Below are 27,188 nucleotides of genomic sequence, written 5' to 3'. Positions count from 1 at the left end.
TAAATTTCGTTAAAGTTATTTACCCCCCCCCCCCCAAAAAAAAAAAAAAAAAAAAAATAAATAAATAAAATAAAATAAAATAAAAATAAAACAAGAACAAAAGAAGAACAACAACAGCACACAAACACCCCAACAAACACTTTAAATATGGAACAATAATAAATAAATAAAATCTCAAGGGTGGTTAAATCATGCGTTTTTATCAAATTTTGCCAAGTACATGTACTGACAAATTCACAATGGGCAACAAGCAAGTCCAGCTGTCTTACCAATGCGTTTCAAATAATTATTGAAAAACCACAAGGGTTTAGTCCAGCATTTTTATCAAATTTGGGTCAAACACTGCATATTAAAAGTACTCCATGTTGAAGAGGCATAATATGATAATAACAAACACAAAATGTCGTGAAATCATGAATTTGTGCGTCTTCTTCTTTAATCATTTTTTAAGAGTTATCCATTGTGAAGGATATAGACAAGTACAAGTATAAAAACTGTTGGTGGTATTTAAATAAAACATAACTTTTCATGCAGCCAAATCTCAATTATTTATTAAGTTATAAGTGTAAAGTTTCCTGTTGCAGTTAGAAACATGTTTAAACACTTTAAATATTAACTTAATTGTTCTGGGTACACAAAGCTGGGCCCAACTTCATGGGTCTGCTTACCGCCGGTTTATGTGCTTACAACCATGATTCTTTGCTTACTGTGCAAGCACCAAATTTATGCAACAGCTGTGTAGGTGAATAGTAAGTAACTTAGGGTACTCAAGTGCCAAGTAAAATGTCCTGCTTGCCTGTGAAATAGGCTTGACGTAAGCGTGTAAGTCCCTGCTTGCATAAACCCTGATTCTTTGCTTACATCTAAGCAGAACAAGCTGAAGCTGCTTAAGTTTAACAATTTATTTGCTAAGCAAAACCTGGTTGGGCACCAGTTACAACAATATAAACATCAAATGTAATTTCGACTGGTCAGCTGTTCTGTAGCGGTACTTTTCTTTGCTTAGCAAGTTTATTGTGCTTAAAAGCTTTAAAGAAACTAGGCCCTGACGATCTTAACAGAATTTGGACCTCAAGCACAGTCAGAATCATTTCACAAGGCTATATATAGCATTGTGAACTTATCATATTTCTCTTGTGATTTGATCATATGTTTCTTGAACATGTCACAAGGGCTTGTGAACTTATCATATTTTTCTTGAACATTTTCACAAGGCTATATATAGCATTGTGAACTTATCATATTTTTCTTTTGATTTTATCATTTGTTTCTTGAACATGTCACAAGGCTATAGGCTTGTGAACTTATCAAAGGTTCTTGAACATGTCACAAGGCCTTGTGAACTTATCATATTTTTCCTGTGACTTTATCATGTGTTTCTTGATCATGTCACAAGGCTATAGTCAAGAAAATATGATAAGTTAACAAGGCTATAATGTGACATGTTCAAGAAAAGTATGATCAGTGAACATGTTCAAGAAATATATCACAAGAAAAATCTGATAAGCTTGCAAGGCTATATAGCCTTGTGAACATGTTCAAGAAACATATATGATAAAATCACTACAAAAAATATGATAAGTTCACAAGAAAAATATGATAAGTCACAAGGCTTTTGAAAACTTTCAAAAAAAATATGATGTTCAAGAAAGGTATGATAAAATTACAAGAAAAATATGACAAGTTCACAAGAAAATATATGATAAGTTCACAAGGCTTGTGAACTTGAAAATAATCACAAGGCTATAATAATCAAATTTTGATAAGAACAAAATTGATAAGAATTCACAAGGCTGATGAACATTTTCGGGAATTTTTTTATAAGTTCACAAGGCTTTTGTAAAAGTTCAAAAGGCTATATATAGCCTTGTTATATTTTCAGTAAAAATATGATAAGTTCACAAGAATATTTTCATGAAAAAATTCACAAGGTTCATGCACAAGGCTAAAGGGACACGTTGGCTTATGCAGGCCAGTTGGTCTATGCAAAATGTTTGAAAACCTTAACTGTTATAAAATGCATGGTTAAAAAGATGTTTTAAAAGTAGAGTATATTGGTCCATAAAAATATGATCCATACAAACAGTTTTCAAACGCTTTTCATGGATCAACTCACCCGATCCAAGGCATCTTGTCCCTTTAATGTTTCACTCTAGCATGGAGACTCAGTCTTTGTCAGATCTGAAACAATACAACATGTCAAATATCTTAAATTTAATTTTGCATTTAGTTTGTGTTGCATGATAATACTTTACTTAAACTGATTTCTAAAGCATATTTTAAGTAATTGCAGTTGAATAAATTCTCCATAATGTTTTAAAAACATTTTTTCTCTAGTTTTAAAGGAACCCGTTGCCTTGGATCGGTCGAGTTGGTCTTTCAAAAGCGTTTGTAACCGTTTGTTATAAATGCATATGATTAGAAACATATTTTAAAAGTAGAACATAATGATCCATACAAGTATCACTCGAAATTGCGTGGTTTTCCATTTATTCGTCGACAAACACCGTTGGCCATCAAAATTTTAACTCCCATAAATGGCCGACCGCGTTAGTTTGCAGAGTAAAAGGAAAAACACGCAATTTTGAGGCAAATGTGTGTGGATCATTGTATTCTAATTTTACAACATCTTTCCAAACATATGCATTATATGCAAACATATGCAACGTGTTCCTTTAAGAAGCGACCTATACTTAGGTGAGGTTTGCGGTAACACCATGTCAATATCTTTTTTGAGAAGTGTTGTCTGATGGTTGTATCAATCCGTTTTGAAGTTTTTTATGTGGGAAACAGTTGTGTTACTGTACAATGCTAAAGCGAACCATACATTTTGAACTTAGGCACATGAAATGTGGAATTTAGGCAAGCTGTTTTTCATAAAATTGTAATACTTAAATATAACAACTAACAAAACTTGTTAAGGCACCTTTTATGTATATTAAACTGAACTAAAAAAGTAGGTACCTTTAGAAACCATGTAAATGTACACTCATACATCTTAAACAAACTTCAATAGTTACTATACTTTTAAATAAAAAAATTCAAACAAGTAAAAAATTTACTTTAATTCGCTCCATTCATCAGGCATGTTCTTCCTTCTTAATCTGTTTCCGATTTGTGGGCCCTCAAACAAAAAGCCCCCATGGTACATAGGCCGACTCTTGTACTTGAACAAAATGATGCGATCTGATGCGATGCGGGTATCCGTTTTTATCGGAGTATAACGATATCCAGATCCAGAAAATGTTCCTTCTTTTTTAAGGGCCAAGTCTCAAGCCTGATTAATGACTTGCATAATTTCAACCTACTGCTATTTGCAAATTGAACAATTACAGTAAATTATAGTCATAACAGTTTCAAACAAAGAACCCCTAATATGCCTGTATAAATTTCATATTCAATAAAAAATCAGTCATCATCTCCTGTTATGATAATACAGTAATTCCATAAAATCTTCCTTAATAGATACTGCTTGTACTTAGTACTAAGTTAACTTATTTTATATCTCTTATTTTCTAGATTGTATTTATTGTTTAGTAGAAACATTGGAAGCACCTTTAACTTTCAACTCTTGAAGGCAGTAGACACTATTATACACATAATAAATGTTTATGAGTGCAATGGAGCGAATATGTTCATGAGTTGAAAGATGGGATGTTCTATTCAATGAGGTGGAGCCGAGTTGAATGGAACATTCCAGCTTTCAATGAATGAAAATATTTGCACTATTGCACGAATGAAAAACATTCATTATTTCTTTTATATAACATCCAAGTAGATCTAAGTCATTTTGATTGGAAGATACAACTTTCAAAACAAACAAACAAAGCGTACGCCTACAATATTTAATTGTGAAATTACACCCGTTCCTCTTTGCATATGATGAGGCACAACAGGTGGGAAGACTGGTCTTAGACGAAACCAATAGTGTCCAGTGTCATTAAGGCAGTTTGGTCTTAAGCAATGCATTGATAGCAGAAAACAAAACAAAGAAGTCATTTGTTTTTGACATTTTGTTTTTCTTTTAAATTATAAATATTTGGCAGGCTTGCTGTGAGCCTTCACAGACGACCTCAATACACTCATTTAAAATAGAGCAGGAATCTTGTAGAGGGTCCTGTAAGTCACATGTTCGGTGGCATGGTTGGCTTGTGCGTAAAGCACTCGCCTCTCACCAAGGTGACCCCGGTTCGGCTCCCGGCCAAGGCCATATGTGAGTTGAGTTGTGCGATGGTTCTCTGCTGTGCCACAAGGGTTTTTTCAGACCATCCGGTCCCTCCCTCGGGAAAAATCAAACACTTTCGATCTTGGCTGTGCCCTGTGGTCATAATGGGTTGATGTGGCTGGCAGCCAAAGGCGCCCTTGCATGCCTGCTTCTTGAACACGTTGTAGCCGCGTCCTTAGCAATTCAGCTCTTAGCTGCGAGTAAGGATGACTAGCCTCCCAAGTTATTATTGCATATAAATGATATGTTTATATTGAAAGATAAAAGCACCACAAAACAAAAAACAGCTTAAAATCTGTGTACATATAAAATGCATAGCCAAGTTACCACCAAAATATTCTTACAACACTACTACCCTTACCATCAAAGACCCTTCACCTAATATTATTTGGTATGATAAGAATCAATTATTATATACATTGCTTTGTGTACTAAAATACATTGGTGTTGTCCAGTTTGGCTTCTTAGGGTTGATGCTAATGCATTTATTAATCTGTCGTTTCATTCGGTCCGTGGCTGCTCTGCTCTCCATCTTCTTCATCCGAGAGTCCGTTCAGGTTATAGGTCTGTGCTGTGATGCTGCAACACTGTCAAAGGAACGTTACAGAATTGGTCAGAAACAAAAATCGTGAAGATGACAATTTTACATATACCTTACACGGTCTAATGATGATGATAGTTGAAAACATCCCTTGAAATATTTCTGTCTGAAATGTCATATTTGATGAGAAATAAATAATCTAACTTCACAACTTCATGTTTGGAGTTTATCGCTTAGTAAGCATTTTATTCATTTTTGTTTTGGCATTGATGCAATGCAAAATTTGTAATTGTTTTTTTCACTATTCTCTCGTGACCCTGATGGCCGATCGAACGAAAGCAGGCATTGGGAATTTAAGAGGGTGTTTTTTTACAGTATTGCGCATGCTCAGACCAACAGGCGCCATACTGAGCATGCGCGCGCACGGCCAGAGCTGCAAAAAAGGAGGTTATGTCTGCTGCCACCAGCGCCTCAAAAGTCTCCTATTGCTGATAATAATAAAAATGGGTTGATACAATGACTCTATTGTTTGAACCACAAAGCTGTCTTTTTTTTTTACAATGTTGAAGGCAAAGTTTACCTTTGACTTTTGGAATAACCAGTTTACTTTGAATCGATATGTTTCTCAATAAGCTTTTTACTATAACACACTGCTGTAGGTTTCAAATCAAAGGATTTTATTGCCATTAATTTTACGAGTGATTACCAATCGTATACCTCCCAATTAAGAACTATCATTTACTTGAGATTCTAATTGATTGCTCAATTCACTGGGATTCACTATTTCATTTTTCTCTGAACACAATAATTCTTGTTATACCTCGGTAACAAATTGTTAAGTTTGACTGTCAAGAACCAATCACGTGATATAACACAAAGATAAATTTTACATGGCTCGGGGGGGTCGGGTACATGAAAAGTGATGTACACCGGTGTACATCACCTCGATCGTTACCACCGCACTGCGCCGTTGGTCGATTTCCAGCGCTGTGTACGAAAACACCTGCGGGTTCGAGGGAACAGGGAAGAATTTTTTTCTTTTTGGAACTGTTCGTCTGCTTATTAAACTATGCATACTGCGTCGTCGCAATAATGTTTGAAGATGACAACTGAACTTCGAGAAGAGGAATAACAATGTTAAGGTATAACAAAACAATTGTTGCACGCTGTGACTGGGATCCATGGGTTTTGTACACCCTCGGTGTGAATGGCACCCTCGGCGAACCCCCCTCGGGTGTACAAAACGCCTGTTACAGTGTGCAACAATTGTATAATGTACACTCATCTCAACCATACTCTTATTATTATTCACTGCATTGTATCCTTTGGCAATTTGGAGCTTTACGAATACAGTTATTATTATTATTAACATGATGACAGAAGATTTTGAACTTACTGGAATTGGTATACGTTGTAGAAATGTAAACCCAAGTGTGATCAGACAAAACCATATCTGTAAGATAAGTGTAAACAATTACTTTTAATTATACACAACCTTATTAACGTTTGACAAATACAGCACTACATTATTGTTGGACACTCAGTGCCTCAGCTCAGCAGCTGTTGAAGACACTCAGTGCCTCAGCTCAGCAGCTGTTGAAGACACTCAGTGCCTCAGCTCAGCAGCTGTTGAAGACACTCAGTGCCTCAGCTCAGCAGCTGTTGACGACACTCAGTGCCTCAGCTCAGCAGCTGTTGAAGACACTGGACACCTTTGGTAATTGTCAAAGACAAGTCTTCTCACTTGGTGTATCTCAACATATGCATTAAATAACAAACCTGTGAAGATTTGAACTCAATTGATCATGAGATACTAATGGAAGAAAAAACACCCTTGTCACACAAAAGTGTGTGCTTTCAAAATCTAATTCTGAGGTCTCAAAAACAAATTCAAATATTTGAGTCGAAAATTACTTCTTTCTTGAAAACTACGTTACTTCAGAGGGAGCCCTTTCTTACAATGTTTTATACTATCACCAACTCTCCACTGCTTGTTAACCAAGGGAGTTTTTGTGCTAACAACTATTTTGAGTAATTGCCAATAGTGTCCAGCCGTCGATTTCACAAAACTCTTCCAAACTATAAGATTAATCTTATAGGACTTAGGATGAGTCCCAACCCTGCACTGTAGCATGGAAACCTTAAGATTAATCCTAAGTTAGGAAGAGTTACTCGTCTTAACTCGAGATAAGACAAGTCCAAACTCTTCGTGAAATCGACGGCAGTACCTTTAAAACAATATTTAATGTTTCATTCAGCCAGGATTCAGTGTTAAAGGCAAAGCATACCTTTGGTTTTTGGAACTGTTCGATTGTTTAAAAGGGAAGGTACACGTTTGGTAATTACTCAAAACAAATATTAACTTGAAACTGACTTGGTAACAATCATTGGTACATGTAGGGAGCCAACCATTATAGACTAAGGATTCTTCACAATAAAAAGAATAAGAAACCTACTAAGTAACAAAAACTTACCAAGTAACAAATGAAGACAAGATAAGCACACAGAAGAACTACCACTAGAATGTACATGGCCCAGTGTTGAGGCAAACTTGGGATGTAAATCGCAACAAAGAACATGTTGATTCCAATCACTCCCATGGCCAAACAGAAACAAGCTATCTTGATAAAACTGTTGGGCAAAAAATAAATAAATGTTGCTAAGACACTGCTCTAGAATTGCAAAGGTTCCGGGTTCAAATCACACCCGAGTAATATGCCTGTAAAAAAAAAATCACAACACTCGTTTAAGTACTGAGTATACAGTGCTAACACACATTGGTGTATGGGTAAAAACCACAATTAATATTGTTTTTTATCCCTGATGCAATTTTAACATTTATTAAATCATTTGCAGTACCCCTTGCTAAAACATATCAAACGGCCTCTAGCAACCATGCAATGTCGGTGGTCTATTTGGTATGACACTGCTCTAGAATTGCAAGGGTTGTGGGTTCAAATCCCACATGAGTAATATACCTGTGATTGCTTTTCACAGAGAAAACTTGTAAAACCGATTATACACTGCTAACTCACATTGGTGTCGTACTTATACGGGTCAAAACCAAAATGACTGTACCGATGCAAATTTAACATCTACCGGTATTAAAATGAAATCAATATAAACCACAAGTGAAACTGACTGGGTAATTTTTGAAATGATTTTGGGGGTTAAACAAAGAATTGACTAGAGTGGGATTCGAACCAACAACCTCCGGATTAACGTGCCGGCGCTCTACCAACTGAGCTATCTAGCCCTAAAATGAATGTAAACATATAAAAATTAACAAGTCGCTGAAAACATGACAATTTTGACAGCTTTCAGATTGTACATTCGCTCGCTTGTTAACATGATTGGCAGTTTGCAAAAGAGTTGATTTACAATACTGTGAGGGTGGGGCTCGCAGCCTTGGTTGGCAGCCCACCTAGGAGAAGGAAAACTCTGATTCCAAACCCCCTACTTGGAACGAGGTCCAGTGAAGACATGGGGCAGAAGCCGCAACAATGCTGATGGGGCGAATGAGGCTACATCGAGGCCCAACGATCTGTCAGACACTACGTGAGGGGCGCTCTGACTACTCAGAAGCCGTCTCCTGCTACTGCGCTCTAGGTATCCCCTGTCCCAAGTAGGCAGAGTATCAAGGTGCACCGCCCTAACCAGCAGCACCACAACCCAGGGGCGTGGCAGCTGTGGCAATCCGCAGCAGAACGCATTGGTTAGGCGGCTCTACATCCCCCATGATGGATTCAGAGAATGATGATGATGTAAGTAGGTTTGAAATGAAACACTAACAAGAAGTAAACACACAAACACACAGCTCTGTATTGGATTCACTGTGTGGACATTCCACTGCTCAGGGGTAGATTTCACAAAGAGTTAGGACTAGTCTTATCTCGAGTTAGGACCAGTTACTCGTCCTAACTAGGACTATCCATGCAATTTGTATATCTCCTAGGACTAGTCCCAAGTTAGGACTAGTCCCAACTCTGTGTGAAATCGACCCCTGTACACTTAAAGAAATCCTATTCTTCAACTCTGTAAATAACACTGTGTGGACATGTGTAAGTCAACATACTGTTTCAAGTCCCTACATAGGGTGCGTGCCATTAGCTTTCCTGTGTCGACCCCGCGGTGCTCACTCCGGTGAGCCTCTGACAAGAACTAATCGGATGGTCACTCATCCTCTCGTGGTGACGTCATGCACCTCGAGCCAGCCCCAAGTGACCGGTTCCATAAGTAGGGCACTAGGGGCTGACCCGGGTGAGTCCCTGGAATGACGTCAAAGCTAATGAATGTACCCGGGGCAGACAGGGGTGAACCCAGAAGAGCTAATCAAACGCACCCATTATGAGGAGTTCTTTAGTCTCAGGTCCACACGTCATATATGTATATTGAAACTCAGGCTTGCACTATTAATGAATTTTGATTCTAAACAAAAAGAATTTGAAATTTACTTACATTCCATTAGTGAAGTCTTTCATTAATTTGCTCGTGCTGGTGAACGTCAAAATCGGTATCAAGGCAAACGGCAACTAAACAATAAAAACACAGTTGAAGAAAAGAATGATAAATTACAAACATATTTGTTTCAATTGATAAGTACCTTCAAAAGCACTTCATTTGTTGTTCTGAGATTGAAATCAAGAACGCACTCAAATCTACCCTTCTAAAGGTATGGGACGGAGTTACAAACTGTTTCTTAAGGCAGAGTCACACTGCACCGTAACCAAAACGATACCGATCAAGCCGCAAAGAGAACGCATTCTATTGGTTGAATGGACCAATACGGCCTGTCAATCAAACTGTGCGCATTCACACATTTTGACCAATCACAGCAATGATTGTGGTCGGACAAACTCGGTCATGCGTGCGCGTATATTTGGCACGCGAGGCACTATCGTGCAGAATGTCATTGGGAATGCTTGTACACGTGTCTTGCTCACGTGCACGGTGGGTGGAGCTTAGTGGAAAGACGGAACAGTCCATTGCCCCACGCAGAATATACACACGCTCATTCAACCAATAAAATGCGTTCTCTTTGCGTCCTGATCGTTATCGTTTTTTTTGCTATCGCTGCAGAGGTCACTATTGGTAACTACTCAAATAATTATTAACCTAAAACCTTACTTGGTAACAAGTAATGGGGAAAGGTTGTTGGTTTAAAACATTGTGAGTAACGGCTCCCTCTCAATTAATGTACTTTTTTAGTAAGAAGTAATTTTCCACAAGATTGATTTCGAGACCTCAGATTTAGATTTTGAAGTCTCGAAATCAAGCATCTGAAAGCACACAACTTTGTGTGACAAGGGTGTTTTTTATTTCATTAATATCTCGCACCTTCGACGACCAATTGAGCTCCAATTTTCACAGGTTTGTTATTTTATGCATATTTTGAGATACACCAAGTGAAAAGACTGGTCTTTGACAATTTCCAATAGTGTCCAACGTCTTTAATTACACAATACCTGCAGACTCATAACTACATTGAGTAAGTCATTCATTCCAGTTAGATCTTGAACTCCTTTGAAGGCAGCAATGAATATTGTTGGTGAGATGGCGATGGATCGAGTCAGCATAATTCGTTTCCAACGTGGCCACTTTAGATTCAGGAATCCCTGGGAAAACACATTCGCCAATTAGTTATGGCTTACATCTTTATTTGTTAGCATACACCCGGTTCAGACTGCCGCTCAAAAGTCGTGCAGACCCAAATAGATTAGGAGCGACTATGGGTTGACCCAATTAAATATTGGTTTTATACAGGCGAACTTAAAATAACAATTCCATTAGGTTCGGCTCATGACAAGATCGATGTTTGAAACCAATGGACTGCAACAGTCTATCTTTCTACTTCTAGCGCATCCAGCCGCTCTTAACTGTTTCAGATGTCAAACTTTTCATGTACTTAATTCAGAATTTGGTTCAGCGCAACTCTGGAGCCCCTGTCTGAATCTGGTGTTAGTCACTTACACCATGTTTGGCAATGATAGTTAATATTAATGATGATAATAGAGACTTCTTATTGTAGCTGCATTTACAGCTGGCCACTCCACAATGGACAACACAATGGATGCCATTCTTGCCCTCCGCCTGTTATCTGAGCTGCATCATGAGTTCTGTCAACCTTTGTCCGTGGCCTACGTCGACCTGAAGGCTGCTTTCGACTCTGTCGATAGAACCGCCCTCTGGAAAGCTCTCCAAGGCATAGGGGTTCCCGACCGTCTCCTCCTCACCCTCATTAAGGATCTCCACACCAATACCTCTGCCAAGGTACACCAAGGCAGAAACACCTCTGAATGCTTCCCCACAAGATCAGGTGTAAGACAGGGCTGCATCTTGGCTCCTTCCCTATTCTGCGGTGCCATGGAATCGATCCTTGACAGAGCATCCACAGACACAGGGTCACCATCGGCCAGTCAAGGTTCTCCGACATGGACTTTGCAGATGACGTTGCCCTGGTCAGCAATAATGCCCAGGATCTGAGCAACGCACTCCAGTCATTTCAGAGTGAGGATATAAATCTGGGACTCAATATCTCCTGGCAGAAAACACAAATCCAAGTTCTGAACCACAGTGGCAATGGCACTCCCTCTCACTTCATGGTAAACGGGCAGTCTGTCGACATTGTGGAGGACTTTGTATACCTCGGAAGTAAAATCTCCAGCTCCGGATGTTGCAAACCCAATATCCTTAGACGACTTGGACTTGCCTAATCTGCCATGAACAGCCTGCGCAGAATCTGGAAGCTGAAGAGTTTAAAACTTACCACTAAACTGGCCATAGACAGGACTTGCATCATCCTTGTCTTGTTGTATGGGTAAGAAACATGGACCCTCCTCAAATTTGACGTTAATCGACTAGAATTTTGCCACATGAGGTGTAAACGATCAATTCTCGGCATCCAGTGGTTCTACTTCGTCAACAACGAGGTCACAGGAAGAACATGTCTGCCCCCATTAACCAACGCTCTGCCTTTTTCGGTCATGTCGCTCGCCTAGCTGACAACATCCCAGCTTAAAAAGCTCTAAGCATCGCCATTAACTCCAGGGGTGGCCTAGCACAAGCTCCTGGCTGAAAGAGACCTTGAGGCCGCCCTCGATCATCCTGGGCCCAAGAACTTGGCCGGCCTAGCGAAATGGACCACATGAGGCATTAGGCTGTAGGACGTGGACACAGGAGAGCGGCGCGACGGACCCTTGCTGTCTCTGCGGTTGATTGATTGATTATTGTAGCGATCATACCATCACTCATTGATGCTCAAGGTGTTGAAGCATACAGTATTTCCTGCAAGGTATGGCGGGACTACGTTTGAAATAAGAGACCTCTTTTTTTTAATTCTTTTTTTTTATGCAAGTCGCCAGACACACAAGGCCTGAAGGCCACTTCAAGGTGTGGGCTACAATTATTTTTTCCAGAGGCCGTTGCCACCTACTCCTAGGGCTGAAACAGGGTTAACCCCTTTACAGTCCATACGGATGTAGGCTTGGGTATCATCAATTCGAAGCCTGGCCGGTAGAGCAGAAAGCACTACCTCCCAAATTTTATGTAGCAAGTGTCACAACCGGGATCCGAACCCACATCCTGCTGATTAAACACCAGTGCTTGAATCCGGTGCTCTTAGCCGCTCGGCCATGACACTGCTTTTACATAGCACCATGTAATGGTTAACAAGGTGCTGTTTTGTGTTTTGTTTGTATCAGTTGTTGCATTGAACTAGAAATCAGCGAATCTTCTTTATCAAAAGTACATGAACTTTATTTTCGTTTAGGATTTTATTCAAAACTTACTTCCATGACAAACTGTCCAGCATATGTTCCAGTCATGGTTGAACTTTGACCTGATGCAAGGATTCCTATGGCCCATATATACAATGCAGCAGCACCAAACTCACAGCCAAGATATACACCCTGTGTTTTAAACACAATCCATTGAAACATTCAATGACAAAATCAATATTTATTACAAAAATAGTAAAATCAAATATTTTTATTCTCAAAATGTAGATTCATGTTCATAAACTGTCATGCAAGCACTTTCTAAAAATAATAACAATAATAATAATAATAATAATAATAACAATAATATTGAAGTCTTATACAGCGCACGTATCTACCAAACAAGGTAGTCAAGGCGCTGAGAAACTTTCAGAAAGATATGGTATTGCAGTGATGAATTCTGAGACACAATTATGTAGCACCTTATAAGGGTTTACAGGGTGCTAGGGCGTATACAACAGCCACAACCAGGAACACCGGGGCAAACCCCTTCTCTTTCCGATAAGTGCACCAGGTTCTTTTACATGCGCTACACAACACATGGGACCAACGGCTTTACGTCCCATGTGAATGACAAGGCAATGGTCAAGTGTCTTGCTTCAAGACACAAGTGTCAGGGCCGTCGTAACTCCAAAACATTTGAACACTACTACCCCCTGGTGGGTCGGTGGCCCAGAATCACTGTGTGTAGCCCTCACCTTGAAGTAGCCGTCCGGCCTTGTGAATGCGAGTTGGGCAATACCTTATTTTAAAATCATATTCAAAATTTAGAAAATACTATAGTTGCAGCTTACCCCTTTGAAGATGTCCATTTGCTCAATCAGATCAGTGTTGTTTGGGAAAATATCTACATACATACTGCCTTTCTCAACACACATATCATGCTGGAAAGTAAACAAAAACACCAACATTTACCTTCAAGTTTCAAATACAGGGTTGAGAATCAAATAGTTTGAATCTGGGATAATAGATCTTAAGAGGTACATTGAAATGATGGCATGTCCACCTTTCGGTTACCCCTGGAGTTAAAGACACTGGACACTATTGGTAATTGTCAAAGATCAGTCTTCTCACTTGGTGTATCTCAACATGCATAAAATAACAAACCTGTGAAAAATTAAGCTCAACTGGTCGTTGAATGTGTGACAGAATAATAAAAGAATAAACACCCTTGTCACACAAAGTTGTGTGCTTTCAGATGCTTGATTTCGAGACGTCAAAATCTAATTCTAAGGTCTCAAAGTCAAATTCGTGGAAAATTACTTATTTCTCGAAAACTACGTCACTTCAGAGGGAGCCGTTTCTCACAATATTTTATACTATCAACCTCTCCACCATTACTCGTTACCAAGTAAGGTTTTATGCTTATAATTATTTTGAGTAATTACCAATAGTGTCCACTGCCTTTAATATATTTGAAATGTTGTATAAAAGACACTGGACACCTTTGGTAATTGTCAAAGACCAGTCTTCTCACTTGGTGCATCTCAACATGCATAAAATAACAAACCTGTGAAAATTTGAGCTCAACTGGTCATCGAATGTGCGAGAGAATAATGAAAGAATAAACACCCTGGTCCCACGAAGTTGTGTGCTTTCAGATGCTTGATTTTGAGACCTCAAAATCCAATTCTGACGTCTGGAAATCAAATTCGTGGAAATTACTTCTTTCTCGAAAACTACGTCACTTCAGAGGGAGCAGTTTCTCACAATATTTGTATACTATCAACAGCTCTCAATTAATCGTTACCAAGTAAGGTTTTATGCTAATATTTATTTTGAGTAATTACCAATAGTGTCACTGCCTTTAAAGACAGGAGCTTTTGGGAACATCATCCCAAGTGCTAGAGAAGTAGATCAAAGGACATGACTTAATTTATTTGGAAAACAAACAAAAAACAGCCTTTTTTTCACCAGGCAGGCTATAAAAAGTCTGAATTAAGATAAAAGTCTCAAAGTTCACATCTCTATAAAAAATAGTCTAAATCAAGATTCACATCATTTATTGTCCTCACCAACTGTTAAAATTAACAAAAAAACTTTGCTTCTTAACTATTTCCAAATGAAAAGGTTAATGCGCCAGCCTTATCTATTAATTTAGCACCCCCGAACAAAGATATTGACAAAATTGGGAGATCACCAGCTCAGAGCAAGAGCTACATTAGTCCAAGGTTAATGTGCCAGCCTTATTTATTAATTTAGCACCCCCAAACAAAGATATTGACAAAACAGGGAGACCGCCAGCATACAGCAAGAGCTACATAAGTCCAAGGTTAATGTGCCAGCCTTATTTATTAATTTAGCACCCCCAAACAAAGATATTGACAAAATAGGGAGACCGCCAGCATACAGCAAGAGCTAGTTAGCTCAGTTGGTAGAGTGCCTGGCACATTAATCTGGAGTTCAAGGGTTTAAAGGCAGTGGACACTATTGGTAATTACTCAAAATAATTATTAGCATAAAACCTTACTTGGTAACGAGTAATGGGGAGCTGTTGATAGTATAAAACATTGTGAGAAACGGTTCCCTCTGAAGTAATGTAGTTTTCGAGTAAGAAGTAGTTTTCCACAAATTTGATTTTGAGACCTCAGATTTAGACTTTGAGGTCTCAAAATCAAGCAACTGAAAGCACACAACTTATTGGACAATGTCACAATAGTGTCCAATGTCTTGAAGTCCCACTCTGGTCAAAAGCAACAAACTTAATAAATAAGCCATGGATATTCCTTAGAGTCTACTCACTATTTCAGCATTGGTGTGCTTGTAAAGACCTTGAGCGAACACTGCCACCACAAATAGATTGATGATGAATGCAACCAGAAGAGCAATGCAAGCCTCAATAAAGAAGTACATATTGGCTTCTTTTACGGCCTCTTTCTTTTCACGATTTACATCACGGGACTAAAAAACCAAGACAAATAGTGAAGGGTTATCAGCATGGAATAGAATGCCACCGAAGTCTTGACATGAACGAACTCAAATTTACTCTTTCTTACTACAACGAAAAGCCCAAGTCACACTGCAGCGATAACAAAAATGATAATGACGCAAAAAGAACGCATTCTATAGGTTGAATTGCTCCACGCACACTCCAAGCATCAAGGGCGTGCATTTTTATTGTTCTCGTTATCGGGGCCGGTGTGACCGGGCCTTAACTCTTCATGCTCCCAAGACTGCATCTCAGACTATGTAAACCAATATGGATACTGATGGAATAATTATTAAAATAATAGCGGCCCGCGCGTGTTTTGCAGACACTAGTTCCCGAGCAGGTACTAGTCCTTGAAAATAATGTAGTGCCCGGTTACAGCGCCTTCTCTTGACTTGAACCATGAATAACAAATAATAATAACAAACAATAATGAACAGCAACTACAAACCTTCCTTTCTTTTCCAGATTTCTGTTCTTATTTCACATTTAAGACCGAGGTGTATTATAAAACACATATTGACTGGCCTAATTCAGTAACCAGTGTACGTCTATTCCCCCCTCAGGCCTGTGAGTGACCAGAAGTCGGGCCTATTTCCCTTGGCCTTCGTACTCGGGTAATAGGTCCCTCTTCTGGTCACTCAAAGTCCCTCGGGGGAAAAGACGTACACTAATAGCCAGTCAATATGTGTATACAACATGTAATACTAGGTACTGACCTTTACTAGAGCTGAGTGAAGGTATATATTATGAGGCATAATAACAGCCCCAATAATGGCTACAGCTTGTACACCCGCTGATTTGTCACATCCACGACATGTTGGTAGAAATAATCCAGCTAAAACGGCACCTTGATCAGGACCTACAGTAATATACTACAAAAGATAACACAATCCAGAATCTTCATGTAGTCATTGATTTTAGTGCAAATTTAATACAACACTTTATACAACATTTGCACATATTTTAACACATTCATGATGCTATGAAATGATTACATTTACTTGAAATCAACAGCAACCTGTGCAATTTGGTTTGCTGTTACATCATGTGGGTATCTACTTGCCAGGTAGAATTTGTTCTCAGAGAACTGTCTTTCTTTTTTTAATACCGCGGGGTAGATTGTTGGGGACTTCGGGGGGGCTTCTTAGTTCTGCAAAGAACTGTCCTGCTTTTTTACTCACACCCGTGCGGAAGGTATCGAAAATTGGTTGGGACTACTGCTAAGGCTTATAGGATAGTGATTAACTGCACTACCGGGGAGTCAGGTCTTAATTTAGTCTCAATGTTTCGACTAGCTTGCTCTAGTCACTGTCAGAAGACTGAAGAGATGAGAGAGAAGTGGGCCTATTGACAGCAACCTGAGAAAGCACACATGGTATTTGAATTGTTCTCAAACCTAAGGGTGAAATTTTTAAAAGCAGTTTGAGTTATATAGTTTGATAGTGTGTGTAATTTTCGTCTATTTATCCTAGTATGAAGTTGTTTATTTTTAGTAAAAATTTCTGTTTAAAGGGACTAGGTACTTCTTGTCTGACACAAAACACAATATCCACAGATTTACATTAAACTCACAAAGTTTGCAGATAATGATGGTAGAAAGCTTCCCTTAATATATTATTCGCAGAGGTGCTGTAGTTTTTGAGAAATGAGTAAAACAAGTCACAAAAATTGTTGTGGTCACAGTGAGAAAATTATTTTAGCATTTAAAATGTATTAACCAGTTGTGGTAAAACTGGGGAAAAAAACACTTTTGTGACATTGTTTTACTCATTTCTCAAAAACTACATCACCTCAGCTAGTAATATTTTCAGATAAGCTTTCTATAGTATCATTATATTCAAACGGTGTAAGTTTAATGTAAATCTATGGACATTGTGTTTTGTGTCCTACAAAAAGTACCCAAACCTTTTAAATGCACTTTTTGCCAAAGTCTTGTCTTCGTCAGTATTTGATCTCTGATGTATATTTTACATAACGTAAGGGACCAAAATGATCATCCATCTGGATGGGTCACCCTCGTTAAATATGGTTTTAAATAAGTACTTGCCTCATATCCAAATGTAATTGCCATGACTGTTATCAGCAAGGCAAAGAATGCCTCCAACTTCCGTAGTCCTGACAAAGAAAGAAGTTAAGGTATAACTAAGTTAGTGAAGAGAAGTTATTAAAGGAACACGTTGCCTTGGATCGGTCGAGTTGGTTTTTGAAAAGCGTTTGTAACCGTTGAAAACTGTGCAATTTTGAGTGATACTTGTGTGGATCATTATTTAAAACATCTTTCCAACCATATACATTTCATAACAAACGGTTTCAAACGCTTTTTTATAGACCAACTCGTCCGATCCAAGGCAACGTGTTCCTTTAACACAATAGTGGAAACTTATATAGTGCTTGTATGCAGATTAATAAGCTCATTGCGCATGAACAATATTGCCCTGCCGTCGATTTCAACAAAAACTCTTCCTAACTTGGGATTAATCTTAGGACTTTGAACGAGTTAAATTCCCTATCCAAAGACGTTGCATTGAACCCATCCTAAGTTAGGATGGGTCACTTGTGCGAACTCGAGACAGGATTAATCCTAGTGTTGCGGGAAATTGGCTGCAAGTCGTTGGGTAATTTAATTCATTCCTTAAAGGCACTGTACATGTTTTTTAATTGTCAAAGACCAGTCTTCTCACTTGGTGTATCCCATCATAAGCACAAAATTTGGGCTCAATCGGTCATCGAAGTTGAGAGAAAATGATGTAAGAAAAAACACCCTTGTTGGACGAATTTGTGTACTTTCTGTCTAGTTAGTGAGAAAATACCTCTTTCTCAAAAACTACATTACTTCAGAGGGAGTTTCCCACAATGTTTTATACTATCAACAGCTGTCCAATGCTCGTAGCCAAGTCAGTTTTTAAGTTAATATTTGTTTTGAGTAATTACCAAACAATCTCAGCTCTCTGTAAAGCATATGCAAAGTATGGAGCATACCAAGCTAAGCTAAATCAGTCACGATATTAACCATCTGCCCTCACAGCTAACCATTTACTGGCTGAAAAAATAGTTCTAGTTTAAAAGTGTCTTGCTGCTCAAGGGGTGGATTTCACAAAGAGTTAGGACTAGTCTTATCTCGAGTTAGGACCAGTTACTCGTCCTAACTTAGGACTATCCATGCAATTTGTATATCTCCTACCTAACTCTTTGTGAAATCGACCCAAGGACCCTGATGATTAAGCCACCATGAGTATGGTGCGCTAGACCACTCGACCATGAAACATTATAACAAAGGGGCGATCAAACAGATGCATACTACCAGGTTTACTTTTAATTTGAGATATTTTGTATTTACAGCGAGACAAACTAGTTTGCATTTTCTTTACTTACCATATTTGTCTAGGAATAAAAAAACGAATGTGTCTGCAATTGTAATGAGCACGCCTCCATACAAAGGGATCCTACAAACAAACAAAAACAAATATACATTTGTTTAAAGGGTCTTTGTACTTTAAAGGGTCCTTGTAGGAGAAAAAAACACAATGTTTACAAATTTACACTTAACTTACACAGTTTGACGATAATGATATTATAGAAAGCTTCCCTGAAAATATTACTTGTTAAGGTGCTGTAGTTTTTGGAAAATTAGTAAAACAATGTCATAAAAATAATTTTCGTCTCAGTGATCCCGCCAGTTTATTGTTTTTCTGTCTTTATATATTAGATGTATGTATACAATGTAGTTCTATAATATTGTGGAAATGTTATGTGGAAATAAATGTATATTGAATTGAATTTAATTGAATATTTGCATGTTGATCATGCCCGCGTTTTTTATGACACAAACACATTTTTTTAAAACAAAGACATTCGCGCGCGCGTAGAAAGGATTGATGACAGGGGCTCATAAAAATGTGCTAGATTCTAGTACATTTTAATGAACAAGTTCCAGGGATTATGATCGAGCAATGCATGCTGGGGGAAAATGGCGCGAGATCAATCACCCGTTGGTAACGATGTTGGGTATACTCACTTTCCATTGGAGAGGAGATTGAAAGCAATAGCTGTACCAATGACTTCTTGCATATCAGAACCAATAATAGCGATCTCTACCATTAACCACAGTAAGATACGAGGAACTTTGGGATATTCTCGGAAACAGACTTCAGCAAGATGCATTCCTGTAACGACACCAAGACGAGCAGATAACCTCTGAAGGAGTAGACCTATTATAGTTGCCATCATCAGGATCCACAGCAACTGATTCAAAAGGGAAAATAGTTTTAAAAATACATTTAGGGAAGATAGTTCATTAGATTAAAATAGATGTCAATATAAACCATTATAAGGGAAACTGACTGGGTAAATTTTTAAAAACTGCTGTCATCGATAGAGAGCTGGACAAACTGAACATAGACATTGCTGCACTGTCTGAGACCAGCCGTCGATTTCACAAAGAGTTAAGGACTCGTCTTATCTCGAGTTAGGACGAGTAACTCTTCCTAACTTAGGATTAGTTTTAAGGTTTGCATGCTACAGTGCAGGGTTGAAACTCGTCCTAAGTCCTAAGATTAGTCTTAAGTTAGGAAGAGTTTTGTGAAATCGACGGCAGATTAGCAGAGAGCGGATCCCTGAGGGACGAACACTATTCTTTCTTCTGGTTTGAAAAAAGACAGGAAGAACAAAGGGAGCATGGAGTTGGGTTCGTCATTAAGAACAGGCTGCTGTCTCAAACATGCCCTCCTACTGCTAAATACGAGGGACAGATCCGATTGCAACAACTATCCTCTCATCTCAAGAGGCTGCAAGTTCTTGCTGATCAGGGCCCAATTTCATAGCGCTGCTTAGCGGCCAATTTTTTGCTAACTTTGCAATTTCTATTTCATAGTGCTGCTAACCGTACACGAAAAGGCATGCTAACCTTCCGGTGCTTACCGCATGAAAATAAATGTCGTCCCAATGCAAATCCACAGTAAACACGCAATATGGCCGCCCAATTTTTCTGCTAACCTGTGAAATACGCTAAGGCTTAAATAAATTTGCTTAACGTTAAGCAGCGCTATGAAATTGGGCCCAGGTCTACCTAGAGGAGCAATGTGGCTTCCGTCCTGAAAGGCATACAGTGGACATGATCTTCTCATTGAGCCAACTCCAGGGAAAGTGCAGAGAGCAACAACAACCCCTGTATATAGCCTTTGTTGACCTTACCAAGGCATTTGATCTAGTCAGTAGAGATGGGCTCTTCAAGTGCCTGGGAATTATAGGCTGTCCCCCAATGATGCGGAGCCTGATTCGCTCATTTCATGATGGGATGAAAGGTTCTGTTCAGTTTGATGGATCAACATCGGCTTGGCCTTGCAAGCCACAGCCGCAAGTGCCATCCCTAGCCTAACACTGTCCCCCAGTTACAAGTCCATTGCCTTTCGAGACCGATGGAGGCCTACTACTACTCTCCATTACTCGTCACCAAGTTAGGTTTAATGCTTATAACTATTTTAAGGAATTACCAATAGTGTCAACTTCCTTTAACCACAAGGGAAACTGATTGGGTAATTAATAAAATAATAAGGGAACATCAACAAATTAAATTGTGGCCACATTACGACCTTGTGATGAACACACTAAATCATGTATCATTATACTGGTAGGTGTTAATACAGTGCTGTTTCATAACAACACCATAACACTACCTAGATACTCTGTACTTTTGTTTATTTTATCAAGTGATAGTGAAACCAACTGGGTTATTAACAACAACAAAAATTTCTTTTAAAAGGGAACATTACATAATTTTGAGTGTGGCCATATTATAACCTTAAGGGTTGATGACCAAACTAAATTACATCATTATACTGCTTGTAGGTGTTGTTACAGTTGCTGTTATATAACAACACCATAAACAATACCTATACTTTGTGCTGTGTTTGTTTCAAGTAATAAACAGTCTACCCGCAACCCATGCGTTATAATGAGCTTTTGCCTGTTTTATCTGCAGGGGGTTGGTGTGGTTTTTCATGCGTGACCTCGGTTTGAGTGGTTTGAATATATAAATAGTCCGAAGGGCTTCTGAAATTCAGTCTTTTTCGGTTTTATCTGAAAAGTATTGACCAAAATAAAGTAGCAGTACATTGAAATAAAGAGCATATCTGTCGTTTTGTATGAAAAAAATTGGTGCAACTCAAATTATAAAAAGAGAAATGTGTACCTAAAAAATGGCTTCAAAAAGAAAGAAAACAAGTCACAAAAACACGACAGATTGTCCCGTTATGAGTGTCAGCAACAGTTCAAAAATAGTATACATGGATAGATTATTTAATATTCTTCCTAGAAATGTTTAAAGCGAGACCGGATCGTATCTAGTCCAGTCAGGATACAGTACAGCGATTTCCACCGGTAGTCCAAAACCCACGTTTTGAAAAAAAATCAACCATTTAACAGGAAGGTTTTCCTGCACGGTGATTGGCTGACAATGACATCATCCATTAATGTGCCAGCTTGCTGTTTCTCATGGGTATGGTGCCCCGACCACCAGGCCAGCGTTAGTCAATAACAAAAGAGCCCATCTCATTCAGCTCATAATAGCAGACTTGTTTTCTTTCTTTTTGAAGCCATTTTTTACGTACAAATTTCTCTTGAGTTGCACCGATATTTTTGATACAAAACGACAGATATGCTCTTCATTTCAATGTACTGCTACATTATTTCTGTCAATACTTTTCAGATAAGGCCGAAACAGACTGAATTTCAGAAGTCCTTTGGACTAATTATAATTATATATTCACACAGAGGTCATGCACAAAAAAGGATGAATAATTTGCAGATAAAAGAAAAAGAAATTTGGTGACCTGTGGGTAGACCGTAAACCACAGGGAATCTGACTGGATAATTAATAATAATAAAAAAAGGTTTTATAAGGGAAGATAAATAAATTTGAGTGTGGCCCTATATTACGACCTTGTGATGAACACACTTAATTACATCATTATACTGGTAGGTCTTGTTACAGTGCTGTTTAATAACCACACCATAACAATACCTACACTTTGTGCTGTGTTTGTTTCAAGTAATAAACAGTCTACCCGCAACCCATGCGTTATAATGAGCTTTTGCCGGTTTTATCTGCAGGGGGTTGGTGTGGTTTTTCATGCGTGACCTCGGTTTGAGTGGTTAGTACAAAGTAATAAACCACAAGGGAAACTGCTGGGCAATTAATAAATAAATTGGTGTTGTTTTTTAATAATCTGATAAGCCTACTAGTTGATGTGGTTGTGAATTGAACAATATGGTGTATGTATTAAAAATAAAAATAAAAGTCTAAACTATTACAAGGTAACCATTCAAATCAAAACAGCTCCAAGATGATTATTAACTTCATTTGACCTTTGACCCTAGCTTTTAGACAAATCATACAGGGCGGTTAAATTGAGAAATGAAGTATTGTTTCTTAAACCAAACAAAAATATGAACTTTTGTTCTGAATTTGTCTGTTTCTTCTTCCAGCCCTGCACTATGTCATGGCCGTGCGGTTAAGAGTACCGGACTCAAGCTCTGGTGTTTGATCAGCAGGGTGTGGGTTCAGATCCCGGTCATGACACTTGCTACATAACATTGGGGAGGTAGTGCTTTCTGCTCTACCAGCCAGGCTTCGAACTGATGATACCCAAGCCTACATTCGTATGGACTGTGAAAGGGGTAACCCTGTTTCAGCCCTAGGAGTACGTGGCAACAGCCTGAAGTGGCCTTAAGGCCTTGTGTGTCTGGGAACTTGCATACAAATATCTTTTTGTAACTATTCAACTACTTGGCAATGTCTAAAAGCAATGACCAATGCATGTAGTTTCATCTCTGGAAGGGTACTGCCATTCTTGTATAGTAAGGAGCACCAAGGCCAAGACAAAGGCCAAGAACAGGGCAACAGAGGTGGCCACCACATTGGATGCATGGTGGATGGGAGGCTTATGAATGCGCCCAATAGACCTTTACCCAGAGGTGGCCACATTGGATGCATGGTGGATGGGAGGCTTATGAATGCGCCCAATAGACCTTTACCCAGAGGTGGCCACCACATTGGATGCATGGTGGATGGGAGGCTTATGAATGCGCCCAATAGACCTTTACCCGGAGGTGGCCACCACATTGGATGCATGGTGGATGGGAGGCTTATGAATGTGCCCAATAGACCTTTACCCAGAGGTGGCCACATTGGATGCATGGTGGATGGGAGGCTTATGAATGCGCCCAATAGACCTTTACTGTGGTGTTACCATCTTGAATTTCTGCCACTGATATCAATGTCACCAAATCGAGACTGGAAGAGTAAAATAGTCTGGTTCCTATTTGAAAAGTGATTATTAGTATTAATTTGTTATTTGACACGGGTACAGGACCAAGATGGACCAAGATGGAGGCAGCGTAATAAAGGTCTATACCATAGAAATAGAACCCGGAGAACGCTAAGTGTGTCATTGCACATGCACTTTCAATGTGAGACCATTTTTATGGACGCATAGACGCCATTTTTTTTACTAGAGTATGGCAAAATATTTTGCCATACAGAAGACGTCAGCTCAGCGATCTCCGGGTTCTATTTCTATAGTCTATATACCGACCTGAAACTGTCGAACTGTTTCTATACTCACCTCAAAATGAGCCTGGAAACCGGACTGAAGATCTGATTCAATATTACCAGGATCTAGATATGCAATACTCATCAGGAAGCCTGGTCCCGTGAAGGCCCATAGCTTGCGGAAACTAAATGAGTACTGGAAAGAGGAACAGGTTAAAACCATAGAGTTATATAAAAGAACTAGAGGGCGCACTGATGATGCTGCTTGCACAAACATGACGGGACCAAACTGAGACACGCGCGCCCTCTATGCGCGCATTGAAACTGAAGTACACGTTGAAGTTTGTGTTCATGAACGCTACACGATGCTGTTTTGTCAACCTACTAAATGGCCGCACAAACACACGCTGTGCGATACTGTTTTGGAATGTTAGACAATGGCCTATGACTGTTTTATAAAAAATGTCTAATGGAGTCTTACATTATCATCGTCAGGTATTGGAACACGATGTTCGAAGTCGGGATCTTCTTCAGTCTTGTGTTCCTTTGTGGCTTCATCAATACTAAACGTATTAATTGAATCTTCAGTCGGACTTTCTTGATTCTCCAAAATGCCATATTGTGGCTCTCTGTCTGCCCGTACAACTGTGGAAACAAATACATTTTCAGTTCAGTATGAGACAGTAATATTTTTTTATTTTACTTTGACAAAGCACATTTATTTAGTAATTACTCAATTAATTATTAGCATAAACCTGACTTGGTAACAAGTAATAGGGAGAGGTTGATAATATACCACACAGCGAGAAATGGCTCCCTTTGAAGTGACAAAGTTTTTTGAGAAAGAAGTAATTTCCATGAATTTGATTTTGAGACCTCAGCATTAGATTTTGAGGTCTCAAAATCAAGCATCTGAAAGCACACAACTACATGTGACATGGTGTTTTTTCTTTCATTATTATCTTGCAACTTCGACGACCAATTGAGTTCAAATTTCCACAGGTTTGTTATGTATGCATGTTGAGATACACCAAGTGAGAAGACTGGTCTGTGACAATTACCAATTGTCAAATGTTGCCAATAAACTAGGCATAGAAACATTAACTCAAAGGGTCTAGGTACTTTTTATAGGACACAAAACACAATGTCCACTGATTTACATCAAACTAACACAGTTTAAAGATGATGATCGAGCGTAGAAAGCTTCCATCAAAATCTTACTTGCGTAGGTGCTATAGTTTTCAGAGTGTACAAGTCACAAAAATATGTTGTCTCATGAGACGGTGTAAGTTTCAGTAAAAGAGTAACCATGGTAACTCACTTGACGACATTTCTCGACCATTACCACTTTCTCCTTGTGATGTTATATTCTGTCCCATTTTCTCTGAATTTGTTGTAGACATCATCCAAACCTGTTCCTGAAAATAGTTAACAGCAAAAAATTTGTAACTATTTACTTATATACTTTTGAAGAAAATTAATTTGACTCAAATTTTGTGTGACCACAGCTATTTTTAATTGAATTTTTGAGTGATGACTACTGTAAATACATAGTTATTGATCTTCCAGTACGCGCTAATCCACCAATCAGATGCTCGAACTACTAGGGGGTTAAAAACATATTCCTGTTTTATATCCTACTTCCTCTGTTTTATTACACAGTGCGTATTGTGAATGTCAATGTACACGCTTCATATACAGACAGTGAAAAAATTACATTCTAAACCTTGTACGCGTGAGTGCTGTTCGTCGTGAAATACCGTTCTGAAATTTTAATCTTTGCGCGTTGCACATGAAACTGGAAGATAAATTTGTTATTACACGCGCGCTCGTGAAATACGAAAAAATAAAGCGCATCTGTGTCCCATATCTAACACGGCCTTCGGCCTCGTTGGATATGGGATGCAGAAGCGCTATATTTGTTTGTATTCCACTCGCGCTTGTGTGATATGTACTTAGCTCAAAAGGATAACTTTCTGTATGGCACCACCACCTTTTCAATCATTTTTTACAAAAAGGGATATCTCATTGAGGTAAATTAGATACTATATTATTTCATATCGAGTGAAAAAGTGGTGGCGCCATACGGAAACTTTTCCGCTGAAAATGTTCACTGGACCAGACATTTGTGTACAATATACCGATAATTAAACCAGTACCAGTATTTAGTTAAACAATTATTAACAATAATATTTATCATTATCATCATATGATCCTAAAATCGTCATAGTCTAGCCCACCTTGTTGAGCTGTAAATGGCTCCGCTTTTAACATCGGTCTCATCACTGTCACCACACACTACAGTGAAGTGATGAGACCGATGTTAAAAGTGGAGCCATTTACAGCTCAACAAGGTGGGCTAATCATACCTTTTTTACTATGGCATTATTTATTATCAAGCCTACTTTAAAAATAAAAGTTTATAAATTAATTACTAAATTACGGATTTTTACTATTAACCAGTCCAGGCCAGGATGATTTAATAAAAGAAAACTTTTTTGTTCATTGTCATAATTAATAGATAAATTATTATATTATTTATCTATAATTTATAAACCAGCAAACTTCAGTGCCAATCCATGTGTATAATTTCTCGGATCACAATACAGGAAGTGTAGTCAAATAAATAGTCTAGGCGACAATAATAATTGACAACTGACAATACGTATTTCACGAATCACGAGTGAATAGTGTCCAGCCGCCGGCCGCTTCGCCGGAAGCCAAAAGTTCACTACCAGTACCACTAGACCGAATAATATGAAACATGATTTGACAGGAGATCAGTAGATGAAAAGTAATTAATTTAAGCTCAATAATATGAAAATATACCTTAGTATCACGTGCGCTGTCTATAGAAACAAACAAAACGAAGCAAAAACTCGGCTCCTCAGCTCAATAATCAAGCAAACCACAGACATTTTACACAGGGTCGTCACAGAATTTTATACGGAACTGGATGGGGTATGGGACGGGCCGACACACTGCACATAATATGCACTGAATGCATGCTGCGCCACAAAACACCACGAAGCAAACTTATTAGGCAAATTTCGAATTTGCGCAATCAAACTAAGTTTTCACGGTATGGATTTTGTTTGTTTATCGCGCAATTAAAAAAAATGCGCCTTCAAATATTGCGCCCAACTCGTTCTGCACTTCTTCAACTG

The 27,188-nt window shown here is 38.7% G+C and overlaps 1 protein-coding gene across 1 annotated transcript; it reads right to left on the bottom strand.

Moving 5' to 3' along the window:
• Positions 1–418: 418 nt before the first annotated feature.
• LOC139948781 (natural resistance-associated macrophage protein 2-like) lies at positions 419–26,991 on the bottom strand. The gene is made up of 16 exons (XM_071947106.1): positions 26,851–26,991; positions 25,343–25,439; positions 24,503–24,666; positions 24,095–24,217; positions 19,489–19,715; positions 18,846–18,916; positions 17,521–17,588; positions 16,190–16,345; positions 15,284–15,442; positions 13,336–13,425; positions 12,554–12,673; positions 10,232–10,381; positions 9,225–9,298; positions 7,241–7,397; positions 6,163–6,219; positions 419–4,812 (listed from the first exon to the last, which is right to left on the bottom strand). The coding sequence occupies exons 2-16, from the start codon at positions 25,425–25,427 to the stop codon at positions 4,714–4,716; spliced, it is 1,800 nt and encodes a 599-aa protein (XP_071803207.1). The 5' UTR covers positions 25,428–25,439; positions 26,851–26,991; the 3' UTR covers positions 419–4,713.
• Between the last annotated feature and the right edge of the window lie 197 nt (positions 26,992–27,188).

This window comes from Asterias amurensis, chromosome 16 (assembly GCF_032118995.1).
Source record: "Asterias amurensis chromosome 16, ASM3211899v1".
In the NCBI taxonomy this organism is placed as follows: domain Eukaryota; kingdom Metazoa; phylum Echinodermata; class Asteroidea; order Forcipulatida; family Asteriidae; genus Asterias; species Asterias amurensis.
This window is presented reverse-complemented; position numbering and strand designations above follow the sequence as displayed.